A 21828-nucleotide genomic window follows, 5' to 3' on the forward strand; every position below is an offset into this window, starting at 1 on the left:
GGGGTCTTCTGTGATGGAAGAGCTACTCTGGCAGGCCCTTGGTCCACGCCACAGCCCTGTACCTAGGACAGGGCCTGGAACACGGAAAGTACTACGAGGGTCTGGAATGAAGGCGTGATTGTGTGCACACACTGAACTTCTGCACGGTCGTGAGATCCCAGGCGACCCGTCACTGTGCGTCAACCTGAGATTGTCTAGCCACGGGGCAGTTCCTCATGGGTGGCACTCAGTTTCCCAGAATGTTCCCCGGGATCTCCATTGCCTTGATCATCAGCCACAAATAAAGACAACGAGCCCCAGGAGCGGATCTGTGGGGCCTCAGCTCCCCTTGCTCATTCACATGTGCAGGCCTTTGTCCTGGCTGGACTGGCCAGGTCACACCTTGCTTTCCTTGTCCACCAGCAGAGCTCCCCTCTTTCCCCATAGATGTTGAGAATCTGCTGTCCGTCAGGCACTCTAGGCCCTCCCAGCTTCCTATGAATACTGGGAGAAAAATAGGTCAAGGCGTGATTCTGAGAAAGTGTGGCATGTCCCATGAAAGCCCTGGGAGGGCACCTGACCACCTTGGGGGTGTTGGGGTGAGGGATGGGTGCTCTAGAAAGCAGCCCGTGGAAAGGGCAGGGTGTGGCAGGAACTGGACCGGACCCTCATCCAGGTTCTACCACAGAAGAGACCACGTGGCCACGTCAGTGTGCATATTGGTTTCCTAAGGCTGTGCCTCCCACTTCCAGGGGTGGGGGTCTGGAAGCAAGATATCAGAAAGGTGGGCTTCTTTCTGGGTTGTAGGGGAGACTCCTGCTCCATGCCTGTCTCCCAGCTGCTGGTGCTTTGCTGACCATCCTTGGTGTCCCTTGGTTTGGAGATGTGTCCCTACGGCCCCAGCCTTGATCTTCCCATGGCCTCTTGCTACATCTCTTCACATTGTTCTCTGTCTCTGTCCCATTGCCCCTTCTTATAAGGACACTGGTCTTGGATTGGAGTCCACCCCAACAACCTCATTTCAACTTGATTACCTCTAAAAGTAGCATTTCCAAATAAGGTCACATTCTGAGGCACTGGCAGTTAGGACTTCAGGGTATTAGTTTAGGGGGACATATAAGCATACACTGTATATTGTTCTTGTCATGATTAGGATATCATTTCTTTGCTCTTAAAGCCTTTTACCTGGTGGGATGAGGCCTACCCAGATTATCAAGGACGATCTTTCTTATGTGAAGTCAACTAGTTTAGATGTAAGTCCCACTGACAAAATACCTCCACAGCTGCACCTTGATTAGTGTCTGCGTAGCTGGGAACCACGGTCTCACCAAGTTCACACGTGACACTGACCAGCCCACTGCGAGTGGTTTGCAAACATTTGTTCTCTTCAACCAGACAGTCCCTGGGTAGCAGATGGTGTGTCAGCTGTTGGAGAAGTACAAGGGGGCTATGACCCCATTTTCAAGAAAGCTGCACACTCCTGGAGAGGCCTGCATTAACCCCAAACTCAGACAAATATAGAATTTCTTCTGTGAAATATAATGTAGAGGCGCGGGGGCTTCTGAGAGTAGATAATGAGTGAATTTGACCTGCATGGGTCAGATGCTAAGATCAGAAATTCCTCAGCTCTGGAGCCAAGAGCATTCCCATCTACCCTCACATTTCCCCTGAAGAGACGTCTTTTTGTTTCTCTATTCCCCTCGTCCAGAAGGTTTATTTGTAACACCTTGTCTGTGTCTCCCTCTGAGCTCTGGCCATCTCAGACAACTGGGTGTCTGAGGTATACCACACAAATGAATGCAGACATGATAAAGAATGAATGGGGGAATGAACAGAGGAGCCCGGGGATCTTTGCTCTGTTGCTCAGGGGTCTGCATGCTCTCACTGTCTCCATATTTGCTCATTTCATGATGCATTATCTTTCCTCAACCTGGCATTGACTGCAGCTAATGATAGCATGTCACCAGCTCACGGCTGGCGTAAGCCTAGTGTTCCCTTGGGTAATTGGGAGTCCAACCACAATGGGCTATATGGGGGAGCTCGAAATGACAGCTCCAATTGAAATTAAGGTGAGGTTAATCTGTGAGCGCAGCCTGAGGAGATGGAGGAGAGCCATCGAGTCCTCTGTCATGGTTACCAGGGACAGTTAAGCACTTATTAAATTCTTCAGTAGCAGCCCTGGAGACCGCTGGCAGCTTCTCCTTGTGACCTCCTGAATATCAATTACAGACTGGAATTCAAATCTGGGAGCCCAGATGGGCAACGCTGTGCCTTCAGATGGAACACACAGGGATTTCTTCCCTGGGCAGCCATATTCTTGTCCTGCTGGAGCCTCACCAGAGCTGCTTTTTTGTCCCTGGAGAGGTTTCATTGGCTGTGTTGTGATTACAGTCGCTGCCAACCTGGAGAGTGAGAGTCCAGGCTAAGTGGATCTGACTAGGGGGACAATGGACCAGACAGGCCTGTGGACATGCAGGAAATAAAAAGCCCACCCCTCTCCATCCTCCTCTCTGTCCCTTGGTCCCAGCCCAGCCCACCCTGTCCCAGAGGAATCAGAGTCTGCAACAGCTCGAGAAACACGGGTGTGCCTGTGACTTTATTTTTAGAAAGACAGTTCCCTAAAACGCTGCATTGCATTCAAAGTTGAATTCTCAAGCATCTGCTCTAATGCAAAAACTCAGTAGTATGGATGACCCATTGTCACGAGAAATCTGACGGCATTGCTGTTTCTTTCCATATCTCGCATTCGTGTGGTAACTAAGGACTTAGAAAACTGGCACTTATCCCAGACGGGTCTTGATTTATGATCCTCAGCAAGTCTCTTGAGGTCTGTAGGTTTCAGGGTTTTTATCTGTAACATGAAGGTATGGGATATGGTGATTTCTGAGATCCCTTGAAGTTCAAAGAAACATTCATTAGTATCCTTTGTGCAGGTCAAGTTTAAGCTCCGGTGATGCAGAGACCAAAAGAACAGGTCCTTATTCTCAAGGGGCTCAGAGTTTTGTAGAGACAGCTTGATAGAATTTTTTATTTTTATGGTGATTTTCCATTCTCAATAGAGTTTTCTTTTCAAATAAACCCAGCTGGTATTCCTTGATCAAGCAACATTTCCCTAGATGCTCAACAATTCCATTAATCCTGAACAGATATTTGTTTAGCTTAATTTTGGATGGAGGGATAATCAACTTTAAATTCCTGTCTATTTCCAACAGCCAATAATTTCCCCTTTGATGGACCATGTTTCTGAGTCGTCAACTAGTGATTTTGGTCTCAAATGGGACTGATTTCCAGTCTTGGTTTGGAATACAACAGAAGGTAAGGGAATTTAATGGTCTCGAGTTGAGTGATTGGAGGTGAAGTGTGTGTTTTATACACAGCATTGCCTTTAGCTTCATGCTGTATTAAGAAGACCACCTTACCCCCATTTATGCAGAGATTGATTAACTTTCCCTGGTTGTAAAATTAGGAAGTTGTTGATTCCAAACCAAGACTGGAAATCAGTCCCATTTGAGACCAAAATCACAAGTTGACAACTCAAAGACATGGCCCATCAAAGGGAAAATTATTGACTGTTGGAAATGGACAGGAATTTAAAGTGGATTATACTTTCATCCGAAATTAAGCTAAACAAATATCTGCTCAGGATTAATGGAATTGTTGAGCAGTTCGTGGATATGAATAGCAAGCTAGCTAAAAGCCAAGCTGGGAAAAATTCCCTCTGTTGCCAAACATCGTTAATCCTGAAGCCTCTGCTTGGACTGCAGGTCATTCGAGATCCAGGCCACATTCCCAAAGGAGTCCCTGCTCTCCGTGCTGATCTATGACCATGACATGATTGGGACAGATGACCTCATTGGCGAGACCAAGATCGACCTGGAGAACCGCTTCTACAGCAAACACCGAGCCATCTGTGGCTTACAGAGCCAGTATGAAATGTAAGCTCCTTCTCCCATGGAGACACCGTCAGAGGCCATGACGGGTCAGGGCTCTGGACTCTGTGCCCCACTGTCTATTGCTAAGAAGGCCAGACCCACAGCTTTCACATCTCAAATGTGATTCGTATCAGCTGTGCTTGTTTGGGGACACTGTTCTGTGCCCTTGAGGGTCACCAGGCCTGGGAATGTAGCTCTTATTTAGAACCCAGGGCAGATTCTTCGAGAGTCAAGGGCTGAATCGTGATACACTTGTTCCATCAGATGTACCCAGTGTTCCTTGGTGGGGGATGATTCTAGAAGAAGGATTAATATAATGCAAATGCCAATATCTTAGCTTCCATTACAAATGCTCACGAATGCTTACACCAAGCACTGCTAGAGCTTTACACAGAGAATCTCTTTCAGTTTTCTCAAGAGCCCATTGAGATATTAGAATCATTTTACAAACTAAGGAATACTAATCTCTTTTCAAAGATTGTGAATTATACTTTATTTAAATATACAGACTACCAACTTAATATTTAAAAAAAACATGTTGTGAATGATATCTTTTTTTAAAATTTTTTATTGTTGGTTGTTCAAAACATTACATAGTTCTTGATATATCATATTTCACACTTTGATTCAAGTGGGTTATGAACTCCCATTTTTACCCCGTATACAGATTGCAGAATCATATCAGTTACACATCCATTGATTTACATGTTGCCATACTAGTGTCTGTTGTATTCTGCTGCCTTTCCTATCCTCTACTATCCCCCCTCCCCTCCCCTCTGTGAATGATATCTTAAAAAAAAACTTTTACAGATTTCATCTGGGAAAACATAAGAACATTCATTGGTGTTTCATGGTATAATTGTAAAAATATTTTCATGCATATAAAGTAATACACACTCATTGTAGAAAATTTAGGAAATATTATAAATACAAATTAATGCTATAATTATTCTACCCACAAATAATGTACATAAACATTTTTGCATACTTTCTTTTAATATTTTTCTATTTTATTTTTTTCCCCAAAGTTGAATTCACACTACCCAGGAAGTTTTGTAAACTGCTGGTTATACTAACCCTTATAGCCTAAGATTTTATAATGTCATCGGTCTTCTTTTTTTTAATTTATTTTTTAATTATAGGTGGACACAATAACTTTTTTATTTTATTTTATGTGGTGCTGAGGATCGAACCCAGTGCCTCACACATTCCAGGCGAGCACTCTGCCTCTGAGCCCCAGCCCCAGCCCTCATCAGTATTCTTTATAATTATTACTTCAATAGCTCTACAGTATTCCACCACATAAATTTATTATAAAATAATGGAGCCACTTTTTCTTCCTGAACTGTAGGGCACTAATATATTCTTTATTGTATTATAAATATTGCTGCTGTGAGCATCCTAGTATGAAAGCCGGCCAAGGACCTCTCTGAATTCACTGGGTATCCAACGATGGATTATTCCATCAATGTGGATTATTCTATTAAAATGAATGCATATTTTGTGTCCAAATGGCCTGTTAGAAGGATGGTGCCTGTTCACACTCTCACTGAGGGAGTTGAGCCCTATCTCCTCCATAGCAAGACTTCCAGCCGTCTCTTTGTCTGGTCTTCTCTTTTGGGAGGCTAGAATCCAGTTCACTGGGGGACTCTAGTGAATGCCCAAGTCTCCTGGGAATTGTCATGACTTTCCAAGTACCCTGGAGTGTTCTGCTCCGTGACTAGGTATTCTTATTCTGAAATCCGAGAGGGTGACTGCAGACAAATGTGATGTAAACTTTGTTTGAAAGAGTTCCTGATGGTGGACTCGCCAGATAGCGGTTTCTTCAGGGAATATGCCAGTTTTGTTCACTTGAACACTTTTATATAAGATGAGAGCACGTATTTAGAGGGCGACCCCTGTGTGGCTTCAGGCTGGGGTGGATGAACTTCCTAGGATCTTCACATCACAGATACCATGTGGGAAACTACTGTGTGGGCCTTTTTGAATCATTCAAATTTTTAAGTGGGTTAAATTCTGATGGAACTTTGTGTCCCGATGTGCAGAGACAACCAAGCTATCTTGGTCATAGTTCTTAGAACTTCCTTGCAAATTAATAATTTTTAACAAACAGCTACTTTTTTTTAAAGGAAGGAAGGGTTGGGGAGATTTAGGAACTTCAAATCACTGATTAAAGGAACAACACTTGCAGACCGTCTGCCTGTGACTTGAGTCCATGTATGGTTCTTGTGGAGGAAGAGAAGGGAAGAAAGGAGCAGAGAGATGGGAAGGATGAGTGAGGCTTTCCTCTTAGAATAAGCAGCAGCCACAGGGCAAGGAACCAAACTGGACAAAAATTACCTGCCAGGAAACAAAAGCAGATTGGTGGCTATCACAGGTTCTGAGGAGCTGGAAGAGGAGTGACTGCTCTTTGGGATACAGGGCTTTTTTTTGGGGGGGTGGGGGGTGATGAAAAATTTTTGAAACTAGTTGGAGGTAGTGGTAGCACATCATTGTGAACATAGGAAATACCACCAAATGGATGAACTTTAACATGGTTAACACTGTTATGCCAAGGTCACTTCTTCCACTCACAAGTCCTGACTTACCTGCAAGCTGGATATATGCAAAAGTGTTTGACCAGAAAGGAAAGAAACAGGACAAAAACACCGGCCCCAGGTGTAGAGAATGGCCAGTGAATCTAAGGAACCTGCCCAGGTCACCCTTGGGTGGCCTGACTATGGGGGCACTTCAGAGTGTTCTCCAGGGGAAGCCAGGCCTCACCCTTCTGTAACTTGCTCCACTTTTCAGAGAAGGGTACAATGCCTGGAGGGACACATCCAAACCCACGGAGATCCTCACCAAGCTCTGCAAAGACAACAAGCTGGATGGACCCTACTTTCGCCCTGGGAAAATACAGATCGGAAGCAAGGTCTTTTCTGGAAAAACAGTCTTCACCGACGAAGACACTGGTAACCCCCCTCAGAGTCCTCTGCTGTAGCTCTCCTCCTGAGGAGCATGATTCCATGGTGTTCCAGGGCACAGTGCATCCTCTAATCAGAAAGTAATGCATGCCCACAGCAGAAATGTGGAAAAGCAAGTAGGAGACTGGAAACCACTCACCATCCCCAAATTCAGACAGCTAGCTGTGCTACATTCTGTGTGGGTTTGTCTGTGTATAATACGTTACATTTTTAAAGGACTGGAAACATGCCATAGTTTTGTACCCTGCTTTTTAAAAAAAATTTTTTTGTAGTTGTAGATGGACAGCATTCCTTTATTTTGTTTATTCTTATGTGGTACTAAGGATTGAACCCAGTACCTCACACTTGCTAGATGAGTGCTCTGCCACTGAGCCACATACTCTGGTTTCTCTTCCGATCACATGAATCTTTTACCTTTTACGCTGCTTTTTCTTTATTTCCAATGGATTATGATGATTCTGCTTTGTTCTTTTATAATACTCCATTATTGAACAATTATTATCAATATTTGATTTATTTTGATAAAATTCCATTTCATGATTATGCTATTTTTAGCTACATCCTGCTCATTTTTGTAGTGACCATTGATTAATTGTAGCATTAATTACAAGTTCCTTATCCATGTTTTTGCACATTTTTTGTATTTCTAGAGTATAGATCATAAGATAGGATCAGGTCAGAATAGAGACAGTAACCTTAAAATTAATATTATATAAATAATTGGGTACAATTGATTACTCCATAAATGCTGTACCCATAACTATCTTATTTCAATAACAACAAGTAGGTTTTCTACACAAGCATCATAGGACATGCCAGAAAGTTCCCAGAGAAACTTCCATGTATTCAGAATGAAAAAAATCCACCTTTGCTTTAATGATACAGAACAACTTTTTACTGTTACATCTGCACATTGCTGCCACTCTAGAACAGTTCAGTACTTTTGGTGCAAAGGGCTCAATTAAGGACACAATACAGGGTTTGTTGGTTCCTATTGAGCCCCATAATTTTGGTACTAAGGTTTCTTTCTGCTTCGTACTTTAGTCCCCCCAGATCCTAGGTTCTTACATGCAAAGTTATTGATATTGAAACTGTGTATTATGGATGGATTTCTGTTGAAAAAAAATACATTTCACAATATATTCTAAAGTCAAATTAATTCTTGGGCAGTATTCTATATTTTATTATTAAATAATGATCTTTTTGCCCACTAAAAAATCTAAAATCATGGGGTTTTTTTGAGGGGGGGGTACTGGGGATTGAACTCAGGGGAACTCGGTGAATGAGCCACATCCCCAGCCCATTTTGTATTTTATCTAGAGACAGGGTCTCACTGAGTTGCTTAGCACCTTGCCATTGCTGAGGCTGGCTTTGAATTTGCTATTCTCCTGTCTCGGTCTCCTGAGCTGCTGGAATTACAGATGTGCACCACTGCACCTGGCTAGATTTATGTTTTGGGGGTCAGTTCCTGACTGATTAAATTTTATGACAAAGATTTCATCCATTAATTTTGTTTGTGCCTGTCAACATTTTATTGATTGTACTTACTGCCTGCCATTGGGAGATTTATTTTATGGCTCCTTTTAAAAAGCCAAATTCAATTTTTCTTAATCAACTATGGTCCTTCCTAAGCTTTGTAAAGATTTTATTTTCTCTATTTTTGTCTTATATTGTGAGTACTCTTCCTGCTGCTATTGTTATCATAAGTCATCTCCTTCGGTAGAATGACAATCAGAGACCCTTTCCAGTGATGAACGTTTTAGTCAGGTTTTTTTTTTTTTTTGGTGATTAAAAGACAAATTGAGAGGAGGAAAAGTATATTTATGGCTCAAAGGTTCAGAGGTCTCCATCCATAGACAGCCAGCTCCATTCCTCGGGACTTGAGGTGAGGCAAAACATCATGGATGGTGAGAGTGTGATGGAGGGAAGCAGCTCACATGATGATCAGGAAGCACAGAGAAAGACTTCACTTACCAATACAAAATATATAGCCCATAGCCACACCCCACCTGCCCCCAGTTACCACTCAGTTAATCCCACCAGGGGATCAATTCACTGATTGGGTTAACACCCTCATAATCCAATCATTTCTCCTCTAAACCTTCTTGCATTGTCTCACACGTGAGCTTTTGGGGAACACCTAATATCTAAACCATAACAGTGGGTATTGGTGTGAGGGCGCGTCCAGCAATAATGAGAACAAGAGACCTCTAGGAACACATATGGTCACCGCCTTGCTTAGGGCTGCGCTGACCCGAGGCCCTCTCACTGTGGAGTTACCAACAGTTTCGCATTCCCCAAGACAGGTCCTCTCCCGTAGCCTGAAGCCAGGCTGTGATCCATGCATTCTGGAGAAATCTGCCTTAGTGGGTGGATGGAGCCCCTATGCCAGGACCCCTGCGGCTCTCTGAGTTTCTTGTCAACCCTCCCTTTTCTCTCTTCTCTTTCTCCTCCCCCTCTTTTTCTCCATTTCCCCTTTCCTTTTCTCTTTGCTGTCTTTTCTCTCCCCTTTCATCTGTATTTTTAAAAATGAACCTTAAAGGAAGTGTTAAGGGGGCATCTGATGTCCCTTGCTGCCTCCTTTCGGGAACACCATCTGACAAGTCTCTTTCTCTGTCTTCTTCCCTGCAGAGGAGATGGTGGAGTCCTATGAGCACTTGGCCCTCAAGGTTCTCCACTCCTGGGAGGATATCCCAGAGGTGGGGTGCAGGCTGGTTCCCGAGCACATAGAAACTCGGCCGCTCTACCACAAGGATAAGCCAGGAATGGAGCAGGTATTGGCAAGACGGGCCTGGCCCCCGTAGGAGTGCTTGTCCCCAAGGGGAGTGGTGCTGTCCCTAAAAACTAGTCTCCAGTGTCCTAGAGTAATGTGTGTAGGGGGAATCTAAAGATAGATGCCAGAAGCTCCCACCCACCTCCAACAACCAAAAATGTTTGGCCTCTCGTGGGTGGAAGGGCAGGGATGCTGCTAAATCAAACTCCCACAATGCACAGGATGCCCCCGCCCACCCCACCCCCCGCAAAAACAAAGAACATCTAGCCCCAAATGCCAGTTATGCAGAAGTTGGAGCCAGTGTTGGCTTTGTTAGTACTTTTCCATTTTATGATTTGAGTTCTCAAACTCTTTGGTAAATCTTGACATTAAAGGAACTTTGAAACTCATCAGACACACCTCAGACCTTGTCTAATATCTGATTTAGGTGCTCCCCTGCGCATGTGCACAGGGACACACACACACACACACACACACGAAGTTTTCCTAGAGAAGCAACAGAGGATGGCTTACCTTGAAGAATTGGCAAGAAGAAACTGTGTGGAAAAAACCAAACCACACAGCAAGGTTAGGAGTGAGAAGAAAGAGAAGACAAACTTGGTTAAGAGCCTTCCACGAGCAAGATCTTTAATACAAATCCTCTCGCCTGTTCAGGACAACCATAGAGTTGTTTATCCAAACTGGAGCCATCTTGAATGACTGAGGGCACTTTTAAGATTAGGAGATTGAAACTGAGAGAGGCTTACTCCATGTTTCCAGGCTGGCAAGACTGGGATGTCACACAGGCCGTGTGAGTCCCTCCCCTGTGCTCTGACCCAGGCCAGGTTGCTCCTGTCCCAGCTTGAGATTCATTCACTGTGTAACAGGCAAGGCACGTGAGCTCCAGGGTAAAGGGCCAGCAGTGTCTGGGACAGTGGGGGGGGGGGGGGGAGGCGGTCCATCTTGAAAGAGTAAACCATTATCAGATGTAGAAGCTGATTGTCTTTTTGAAATCATCGCCGATGTTTGAGATATGTTGGTAATGGATCCTTTCTTTTTCCTGTCAGATGTGACTTTTTGATTAAGGTTGAAAGTTAATGCACCTTTTCACAAGAAATTGTACCAATTTTCCTTAGGACTCCATTGAGTGTTCTTCCCAATGCTAAACCTTTGCTTATATTGTTCATCTTCTGAAAGCTTTTTTTCTCCCCTAGCCAAAGCCCCCCTCTTACCCAAATCCTTCACGTCCTTCATACACCAGTGGAATTCCATCTCCTTATGAAACCTCCCCTGGTTGTCCCCAGCCCTCGTCACGCTCTCGTCCTCTTGCCTGAGCTGACGAATGTTTATAATACACACAAGAGCTGAGCATGGAACGCATGGAGCTTCTCCTGAGGTGCTCTGAAGTCTCTGTCCACAGGGGAGAGTTCCAGGCAATGGACAGAAGGCCCTAAACTGACACTAGTTAGCCACAGAACTTCAGCTCCTTCCCTTGACTTCTCTAAGCCTCTGTCTGTGAAGTGGAAGCGTGCCTGGGGTGGATGTTAACAGAGATAAAGGATGCAGAGAGGTACACTGGAAACGATGAAGCATGGTCTTTCTGGGAGATAGTATCGTCCCCTTCTTGATCTTTAGGAATGTGTGGAAAGAGCAGGGTTTCTAAGGTCACAGACAGGGCTGGATCAGTGAGTGAGTGTGGGCATGAAGTCTTCTCATCCGCCAAGTGGGAGTAGTGGCACTCTCTCTGGGGTATTGCAAGAACTCGCTGTGTTTCAGTGTATAACACTGTGTCTACCACATAGTAGCTGCTCAGTAAGAATCTGCCCACCCTTCTCCTATTAAAATATGATCTAATTCCTAATAAGAACTTAAGTTCTGTCTTTATTAACACATATGCTACACATGTACAAAGCTACCACACTAAGCCCAATACAAATTTTCTAGTAATGGGATCTGTTAAAACTACTCATGGTTAATTAGCTATGACCCCACCCTCTACCAAAGCTAATGATCTTCTTTTCCTAACAAGGGCCGCCTGCAGATGTGGGTGGACATGTTTCCCAAGGATATGCCTCAGCCAGGACCTCCCGTTGACATTTCACCAAGGAAACCCAAAGGGTAAGCCAGCGGCACCCAGCTTTAGGAGAAGAGGCCGTGGTAGCAGACTGAACAGTGGTGGCCTTTGATCTGGTGTCTGATAGGTTACCTTCACTCATACCTCAATTTCTACCTGCCCGGTTACAGCAGGGAGTAGGTGATGGTGGTTGAAATGATGGCTTCTGATCTTCAAGTTCCTCATGAGAAAATTGCCTATTAAGAGAAGGAGGGTCTGCTCAGAGCAATTCATGCCCTTGGCAAGTCTGAGCTCTCCATCCAGGATATGAAATTCTAATGGAACCAAGACCTTGAGTCTGATATTTTGAAGTTAGCAGATATAAAGATGCCCAGGGACCAAAGGCAGCACTAGAATCACACTGACACCAGTTGAGTCAGTTTTCAAGGTCATCTACCTAATGCTGCCTTCCCCACCCCCCCCCCCAGGTATGAGTTGAGGGTGACTATCTGGAACACTGAAGATGTCATTTTGGAGGATGAAAATATCTTCACAGGCCAAAAATCAAGTGATATTTATGTTAAAGGGTAAGTGTTTCAGCAAACCCCGTTCTTCCTTCCTCCCTCTCCTCATCCCTTTAATCCCTAGCCAAGTCTCTACCTTGTGGAAGATGCTACACCCACATCTCATGGCTGCAGCTCATCTAAATTGGTTAGATAAAGGCAAATATTTGTCTTATTTTGTCACTTTGTTAAGAATTATTATCTTACAAAAATATTTTAGTAAATTTTATTATATAAACATGTTTCGATTGGATGTTAGATACTTAAACCTTTTAAGTGACATTCAAGATCTATGGACTTTTAAACAGAAAACAGCAGAGTGCTGAGCTGCTATCAGTGAAAGATGAATCAGTCTAGCAGATTGTAAAATTAAATTAAAAAATTAAAACCTAGACCTGCCCATTTGCTAGTGCTACTGATAAAAGAGATACCAACCTATTGACCCAGGGAATGAAGCATCTGATGGTCTCTCTTACATCTTTACCCTGCTTCCTTTTAGCCCTAGTCAGAGAAGGGGATGAGGTGGTAGAGAATTTTTTTTTAAGTAATTTAAATTTGTACTTTAACTAAAACTCATCTCGGAAGTAGTAAACCCTCCTAGCCTCATGCTAATCCCCTGGCCTTTCCCAAGTAGGGAACATCCCGTCTTCAGAATGCATATTACCCAAGCATTTGACAGTCAAAATATGATCAGTGGTTCAAAATTCTCATTTTTTCAGGACAAGAATACAAGGGTGAGTTGAATATTAACCAAGAAGGAGCAATAGAAGTAGCATGACTCAAACAATAGTTTAAAAGGCGGAATTAGGATTCTCTGAAATTGCTTTCTGATCGCTAGTTCAGGAAAGACTCAAGTGTCCTATAAAAAGGTATTTTATCATGGCTCACAACATGGAAGGTTCTAGGGGAGTTCAGATTGAGGCTTCCAGACCCTGGCCCACTAATGTGAACAGAAACAGATGTTTATACCTGTTCTCTTCCTTTACTGGCCTCCCCCAGCTTCTCACCCAATGCCAGTCTGGCTTCCTCCCCAACACTCCTCCAAAGCAGCCCTCACTAAAGTGCCGGGCTCCCCACTTCTCTGACCCTAATGGTCCCGTTTGGGTTTAATGCCTTTACCTTATTGTCCTCTATTGAGCACTTGACATAACTGACCACATCTTTTTGAAACACACTGTTTTTTTAGCCTAACCTTTGTGGCAACACCCTCTTCTGGTCTTCTTTCTACCCTGTTGGTTTCTTCTCAGGGATTTAAAAGCATATTCTCCTCCCTCTAGTAGCTCAGTAGTGCAAGATATTGTCCCAGACCCTCCTGTCTCACACTGCTGTATCTTTCTGCCATTTTTTTCTTTCTTTAGCTAAATAATTTGGTCCATAACCCAAGTGGTATCACTGCTCTATGAAAGGAAGGGTCTTGCCTCCCCTTCCCTACCCTGGGTAGGAGAGTCCTCTGCTTTCTGAAAGCAAGGGGTTTGGATTGTCATTTAGCATGAGCAAAAAGTACTTACTTTTCTAAATTAACTAATTCACCATGGATAAAGTCCTAGGGAAACATTTGCTAGTCAGAGCTTATATAACGCTGGGCATGGAGGAGAAAACCAGATAATACTAAGAAAGAACAAGGTAGAGAATTTGGAGTACCCCAGAGCACATTATATATATTAGCTCACAGCCCTATGAACCAGATACTGTAACTGCTTCCATTTTATAGATGAAACAACATAGAGAAGTTAGAAAACTTATCCATGGCTGCACAGTTAGTAGGCAGCAGAGCCAGAATTAGAACCCAGGTGGCCACAGGTAGCACCCCTATCCTCCATGCCACTGATCCAGGCCGGCTGGACTCTCAGGGCCAGAGAGGAGGGGCATAAAACAGGCCTGAGCTCAGGTCTCATCCAGCCCAATTCTAGAGGGCTCAGAGTAGTGTGCAATCTTGTTCTAACACTCTGGTACAGAGATGAGACCCTTACAAAGAGGGTCCCCAGGGCAATGGGTTCAGACTATATCTTCACTTCCTATTTCCTAAATTTTCCATCTTGATCACATGGGGTTTCAGGTGTGCCCAAAAAATGGAAGACACTCCCCACCCTGCCTGAGGGTGAAGTGAGTCTTAGGTCTGTTCCAAGCCCTTTGATACCTCTTTTCCTCTTTTAAATTTCAGTGGAAACTTCCATTTGGTCTAATCACATGATAATTTTAAAGCTGTGGCCACATTGAACCTCTTGATTATACTGATGCCTGATCATGTACTCTGAGTGTTTGAACTTTGCTTTACTCTTCATTCAGGTGGATAAAGGGTTTGGAGGATGACAAGCAGGAGACAGACGTGCACTACAACTCCCTCACAGGAGAAGGGAACTTCAACTGGCGCTTCCTGTTTCCGTTTCAGTATCTCCCAGCTGAGAAGCAAATGGTCATTACCAAGAGGGAGAATATCTTTTCCTTAGAGAAGATGGAGTGTAAGACTCCAGCTGTGTTGGTGCTGCAGGTTTGGGATTTTGAAAGGCTGTCCTCAGATGACTTCCTGGGTAAGCCAGTGGCTTCATCAAGCATATATTAATGTTCAGGGTTCTGTTCCAGCTTTTGGAGATCTGTGTCTAATTCAGTTACAAGGATAATAATTTCTGTGCTATTTATGATAGGAAGAAATTGGAAACAACCCAAACAGCTATGATGATACAATTGGCTAAATAAATTGTGGGGCAACCATATGATGGACCACTACACATTCAAATAGACATAAGTTGATTTTTATTCTATCACTAAAAGGTGGTTAAACTTGGAATTCATAGGTCCACTCTGAGCCTGTCTTCCTCCTTTACAAAATGGGAATAGAAGTATTATATATGTCAGAGGGTGGTGAAGCTGTAATGTGACAATGTAATTAAAGAACAAACCGCGGGCTGGGGATATAGCTCAGTTGGTAGAGTGCTTGCCTCGAGTACACAAGGCCCTGGGTTCATTCCCCAGCACTACCAAAAAATAAATAAATAAAAGAACAAACCACAGTGACTTGAATATAGTAAGCACTCAATAACATTGCAACCATTAAAAAATACTGGAATATTTAATATGTTGGAAAATTGTACAGGATGCATTAAGTAAGAGTGTGAAAAAAATCTGATTTCTGTAAAATATGTTCATATATATATATATATATATATATATATATATATATGAAATTCATAGGGAGAGGGGGGAGGGGGAGCTAGTAGTAATAACTGACCATACAGAAAGCTGTAGCCAATTTGGGGGGAATGGAACTATGGAAACATTTTCTGTTCTCAACTTTTTGCATGCTTTAAAATTTCCATAATTTACAAATATTACTTTCTAATACGAAAAAAAAAATTGTTAAAACAAGATCTAGGATTCTCTCCATTTTACTCTGAAGAAATAGTATAGAGACCCCACTAAAGTCTGCTGTCTGTCCTGGGAGTAGACTCAAAGGCAGAGAACTTGGCCTTGAGCTGGAGGAGGAGTGGGCTCCAAGATGAAGGGGAGGCAGTAGGTGGGGGACCTCTCACAGGGCATCAGTGCTGAGGAGGAGGAAGCTAAGGCATGTCGTCCAGCCCCAGGGCGCCCACTGGCAGAGCAGGGAAGGTGCCCAGTAGCCAAGACACCCAACCTGAGACTTGAAAGCCACATACTGTAGTTCTGCCTCATCTTCTGTCTGCAAACAAGTCATTGATTCCTTGATGGCACCCAACATCGTCATATTTATTCTCCCGATACCTGGCACATATGACCTCCCACATTATACCCATCACATGACTGGTGAGTGAACTGTCGAGTGCAGATGGTGACTGAATAGTCATTCCAGATGGGCACAGTGGCACACGCCTGTAATCCCAGCTACTTGGGAGGCTGAAGCAGGAGGATCACAAGTTCAAGGCCAGCCTGAGCAATTTACAGAGACTCCATCTCAAATAAAATAAATAGGATTGGGGTGTATTTGGTTGTAGAGTGCCCCTGGGTTCAACCCCAGAACCAAAAAAAAAAAAAAAAAAAACAGGAAAAGAAAAGTTCTTCCGGAACTTTTCAGTTTTCCACAACCGTCCTGGGCGTCTCTTCACAGGCTCCCTAGAAATGAACCTCAACAGTTTCCCTCGAGCTGCCAAATCGGCCAAAGCCTGTGATCTCTCCAAGTTTGAAAACGCCAAGGAGGAGAACAAGATCTCTATATTCCAGCAGAAGCGTGTGCGTGGCTGGTGGCCTTTTGCTAAAAGCAAAGAGCTCACGGTAAGTGACGACTGTAGGAGGTGGGGTGGGGGGCAGTCAGGGGACATCACGCTTTTATTGAGTCATTTGGTGAACTTCAAAAGTTAAGTGCTTTGAATTGACATAGAGCCCTTAAGCACAACCTCCGCTGAGAAGCAGAACTCTTAGAGCTTTCTAGCTACATTAAGACTTCATATTTCAGCCTGCTTGACTGGATGCCTGTCTGCATTGGTGGTTTTCTATCATTTGGGCCTGAACTTCTGCCCTGGCATTAATTTTTGTTCAACATCTTTTGAAATTATGCATAAAGTCCTGAGTAATGTACCATTTCAATGTAACTCCCTTGTCTTTTTACCCCTCAAGCACTAGACTTGATTTAAAAATCCATCCATCCTTTTAAAACCTCCTCAGGAGGGCAAGCAGAAAGGGCATTTATCCTTTCCCTGAATTGCCAACTTGGTCCGTCCTGCAGGCACTGTAGGGGGTTCGGACCGTTCACAAATATCAGGAAAGACATCTTTCTTGCCTTTTTTCCAACCCCCTCATTGCTCCATGGAGGGATGACTTATGTGACCAGGAGGTTGGGCAAAGGCGCAGAAGCTGGCATGTGGGCTCTTGGCTCTGCTGCTAGCTGATCTCCCTGCTGCAGGGGTCAGTGGTTGGGAAGCAGGGTTCTCTTTGTACCTCACTGGGTGGGTGGCAACTCCAGGTCTATGGTCTCAACACCATGGTGCCTAGTTGTACTATGTTTTCTGGGAGTTTTTCTCTTTCCTCTGTTCTCAATCTAATCCTCTCTGATAATATGGGTGAAGAGACTCGGACTCCAGCCAGGTGCAACCCTCCAGGCCCCTCCAGTACTCCACGAGGGTTTACTGCCCACCAGCCTCTGAGCTTGGTTCTGGGCTTCAGGGCTTAGCACATGATAGATGTGCCGTCAGTATTTGTCAGATGAATGAAGAACTCAGAAATGAATTAGTCACCAGCTCTACTCTCAAACAGCTCTGAGTCCCGTGAGAGGGACAAATGTGTCCACAACGCAGTTGTACTCGAAATAACCTGGGTACAAAATGCCAAGAAAGAACCGAGAGGAGAGAGGGATCTGATTATCTCTGGGGGGTCGTGCAGAGTTGAGCATGATTTTTTCAAGAACAGAGGACAATGATAGGTCCTTCTAGATGAAACAGAGAGTGACGTGCACTTCAGGTGGAGGAATAGTGATGAGCCCAGAGTGGCCAGGAGGTCACTTGTAGCCCCATCTGGAAAGCTGGCCACCCATGGGCCAGGATCGGCAGAACACGGAACCAGGTGGGAAAATGGGGTCACCAAGTCCAGAAATCCAAATTCTGACCTTTTGACATAATTCTGGTTTCTGTACATTACTAAGCAGCAATTATATGTGAATGCTTATTTAACTGCCGTCATCATGACATTTCTTAACCCTTTAGAGCTCGTCTAACAGATGCAGACTCTTCTGCTATTCCTTGATCCCAGCTGACTTCATCTTCCAGGCCTTTGTTTCTTTAATTCATCCATAAATATCTACTGAGCAACTATTAAATGATAGGCCCTGGGAGTAAAATACAGGAATTCAGACAAGGTCTCCTCTCTCATGAATCTTATAGTCTAAAGCCGATGACACACACAAGCAAAGCCACCCACACCGAGGAGAAAACAGAAACAAGCTGGGCAGGACCCAAGTGCTGAATGGGAGCTTATCCAGGGTGGGACTTCATTCAATATGGCGGCAAGGGGTCAGGGGGTTGGACTCTGTGTGACTGTGAACCAGGCTGAGACCTGAAGAATGGAAAGTGGGAGCCATCGAGAAGGAATGGGGGGGACGGGCAGGGACATAAAGTTTGTTGTTTAGGAAAAACTAAACTTAAAAAGACAAGAACCTCCTACAACCAGAGTGCAGCAAGGACACCAGAGCCGGCCTCTCAGGCCATGTGAAGAGTGTGGAGTTCATCCTAAAGGGAAGCCGTTGGGTGGTGTCCAGCAGGGAGGTAAGGGGAGAGGCTCACATGAGAACCCTGGAATGCTGTGTGGACAGTGGGCAGGAGGGGTCAAAACTGAGAAAAGAGGCAGAGGACTAGGCAGAGATGGAGGAGGAAGGGGAAGAAAATGAGCTGAGGCCAGTCTCTGAGAAGGGCAGTTGGGCCACTGTGCCAAGTGCTCCTGAGTGGTTATGTAAGAAGCGACAGAGATGTGCCCGTTGGATTTAGCAGTATAGAATTTTTAAAGACCAGCGTTGTGAACATTCATAGCAGCAGCATTCACCCCCACTAAAAGCGCAACACCCAAATGTCCATCAGCTGACGAATGGATAAATAAATAAAGGTCTATCCATACAACAGAGTAGCATTCAGCCACAACAAAGAAGGAAATGCTGACACCTTGAAAACATTGTGCCCAGTGAAAGCAGTCACCAAGGGCTAAGTGATGTCTGATTCCATCTGTGATGTCCAGAATGGGAAATCTATAGAAAATACGTTAGTGGTTGCCAGAGATGGGGAGAAAGGGAATGGGAGTGACTGCTCACTGGCCCCAGGGGAGTGGGCTGGTGGCAGGTTCAAGGCCAACTTAGAGGCAAAGCCTGGCTCCATTGACCAGCTGTGTGGCCTCAGGCAATGCACCTCCCTGAGCCTCCTTACCTGTACCAACAGAAAATGAAAGTATGCATCTCACAGAACATATGTGACACTAAATGACAGATTCTGTGTGGCTGGAACATACTAAGTGTCCAACTTGGGTCAGAATTCGGGGTGAGCTGTTGTTTGGCATGTTCTCAGCATTCCCACCTCCCTCTGCCTGAGACCAGGGAATGCTTCCAACTGTATCTTAGTGAGCATCTGACCCTTAGGGAGGAAGCTTCTGGTCAATAGAAGAAAAGAGAAGGGGGAAGAGTAGAAGCTCCATCTGCATACTTTATACCACTGTGTAAGGACTCTCCAGGGCTGGGTGCAGCTCAGTGGGACCTGCCCGCACAAGGCCCTGATCCCTGCCACCTAAACAAACCATAAATAAATAGTGCTACTAATGAACCTGCCATGACTCAGGCTCCCACAGCCCGTGTGAAAGGCTTTCCTTTAGTAAGTATGGGGTTTTAATGAAATGCCCTTTGTTTTTATTCCATGTGAAGTTCCCTCTTCTGAGTCTAGGTTATCGTGTTTCTTGTCAGCTGTTTACTTGCTCAGCCGTTTTGGGAGCCTCCCCTGGGCAGGGCTTTGGTAGGGGTCTCTCAATGACAGAGGTGCACAGGAGGCAGCCATTGCCACCAAGGAGGTTGCTGTCTCCTGTGGAAGAAAACAGACCAGAGAAGCAACCAGCAGCCCAGTTTGCCCAGTGGACTGTAGCAATAACAAATGCTGCTAGGGTAACTGCTGTTCCAGATTTGGTCTTGACCACTATGTAGTACTTCCTCTTCTGGCCAAGCTCCGTGAGAACAGAAGGGACATCCAACCTGGTCCTGAGGTCACCCATGGTATTCTCCAGGGAGGTCCAGAGTATTATCTGCTGGGATAAGAAAACTTACAACAAAACCTTCTCCCAACCTAGAGAAGCTCTCCACAAAGGTAGTAGAGGGGGGAAAAGAAAGTTTTATTACTAAGTAATTAACCCAGAGTATGAAGCACATCACAAGCATCCTTCTAAGAGATTTCAGAGACAGACAGAAACTTCACCCTTGCATATAACCAAGCAGTCATAACCCACTACGCACCTGACTTCAGGATCAACCTCCTGTCCTCAAGTGAGAGGACTGGACAGCACCATTTGTCACAGTTAGTGAGATTCACCTGGCAATTGGGGCACCACCTGCTTAGCTGATTGTCTTTGTGCAGAAGAAAAATAAACATGCAAGTCTTTATGACAAGAGACAGTTTTACAACTTAGACCAAGGTCCCCCATGAAATTAGGTCCCTTTTCTCCCTCAGAAACTGAGAGACCAGGACACTAACTCCTAGGTCCTGTATAATGACATTTCTGGGTGTAAAAGACAAACGCGTGCCTGGTTTTCAGAAGGATTTATATACATTTCAAAGAGAAGAGAAAAGACTTGGAATCAAATTAGCTCTACTCTAAAGTAGGGCTCTAGGAAAGTGAGAGCACTCACCAGGGAGAAGGAAGCCCTTTCTTTTCTTGCAGTTGCTCTCACCCTGTCTAAAGGGAAAAGCTGACTTCATTCATCCTCTGCCCCTCGGCAGCCGTGGCAGAGCCTTGGCCGGCCCCAGCTTGAAACCTGGTCCCAAGCCTGCTTTCCCTGCAGAGGGTGTCTTTCTCCTGCTGTGTAGCAGGCTGGATGGAGCCAGAGGCCAGGAGATGTCCTGGGAGCCCTCCTCTTTAGGAGTGCTTCCTGTCCCCACGTCTCAGCTTCCCTGTCTCTAAAACCTGGGTTGGCTGGGGTGCCTTAGGGGGTTCCTTAGGGGTGCCTCCAGCACATCCTCGTGTTTTGCTGGATGTGCATTCCCCAGTGTCTGGGAAGCCACCCTTCTTGTCACAGTCACTGGCAGGTAAGAAGGGCTTTGTTTACTGCCACCTGCCAGATTCATCTTTAAAGCTTCTTCTCAGTATCCCCAAGCAGGGCTCCCCATGTGGTCCTCACAGTCAGGGTGGAACAGCTCCAGGACATTGCTGAGGAAAGTCACCCCGTCCTCGCCAACGTGGTCCTCATGTCCCGCATGAAACTCGTCGTGACATGGCGTTTTACATTAGTCCTGTTACAAGTGACCTCTTAAGGAAATTATTCCTTTAGGATATCTCCCTCTCCCTCTCCCTCTCCCTCTCTCTGATTCTTTTTAGTTATACATAACTGTAGGATTCATTTTGACAGATTATAAAAGCATGGAATATCATTTGTTCTGACTCCGTCCCCAGTACTTCCCCTTCCCTCCCCTCCTCGCTCCCTCCCCTGGTCCCTTCCCTCTCCCCTCCTAGTCTTTCTGCTATTTACTGATAGTTTTGAACAGGCGAATCTCACAAACCAACAGGAACATCAATAACTAAAGTGAAAAGGAGATTTCTGAGCCTCTGGTTTGTGTGGGAACCAGTTGTCAGCATCTCCTGGGGCTCCAGGCACAGATGCTGGCACTGGGGGTTGGAGAGTGACTGGGGCGAATTCCTTCCTGGCCTCTGGACATTCACAGCTTAGCTGAGGAGGCTGGTGACAGGGAGATGGGCAAATAATAGGCAGCAACCTCAGATTCCGCAGGGGCAGAGAGGGAGGGATTTACACGAACACGATTTTTAAGATTGTATAGTATGCATTGATAGGAAATTTAAAAAGCACAAAAAGGGAGGAAGGAAGTACTGTCACTCATCCGCACACCATCTAAAGAAAACCATGGCTCATGATTTGGCTATTTCCATA

The 21828-nt window shown here is 44.8% G+C and overlaps 1 protein-coding gene across 2 annotated transcripts in view; it reads left to right on the top strand.

The window, feature by feature from the left end:
• Fer1l6 (fer-1 like family member 6) overlaps positions 1–21828 on the top strand; it is a 130367-nt gene that overhangs the window by 98925 nt on the left and 9614 nt on the right. For both annotated transcript variants that reach the window (XM_046464973.2, XM_046464972.2), the window contains exons 33-39: positions 3744–3914; positions 6702–6862; positions 9506–9648; positions 11656–11744; positions 12168–12266; positions 14529–14770; positions 16321–16484. In XM_046464973.2, the coding sequence (XP_046320929.1) occupies positions 3744–3914; positions 6702–6862; positions 9506–9648; positions 11656–11744; positions 12168–12266; positions 14529–14770; positions 16321–16484 (1069 nt within the window). The remainder of the gene's footprint in view (positions 1–3743; positions 3915–6701; positions 6863–9505; positions 9649–11655; positions 11745–12167; positions 12267–14528; positions 14771–16320; positions 16485–21828) is intronic.

This window comes from Marmota monax, unplaced genomic scaffold (assembly GCF_021218885.2).
Source record: "Marmota monax isolate L192 unplaced genomic scaffold, Marmota_monax_Labrador192_F-V1.1 WCK01_AAM20220418_F8-fsc00003, whole genome shotgun sequence".
In the NCBI taxonomy this organism is placed as follows: domain Eukaryota; kingdom Metazoa; phylum Chordata; class Mammalia; order Rodentia; family Sciuridae; genus Marmota; species Marmota monax.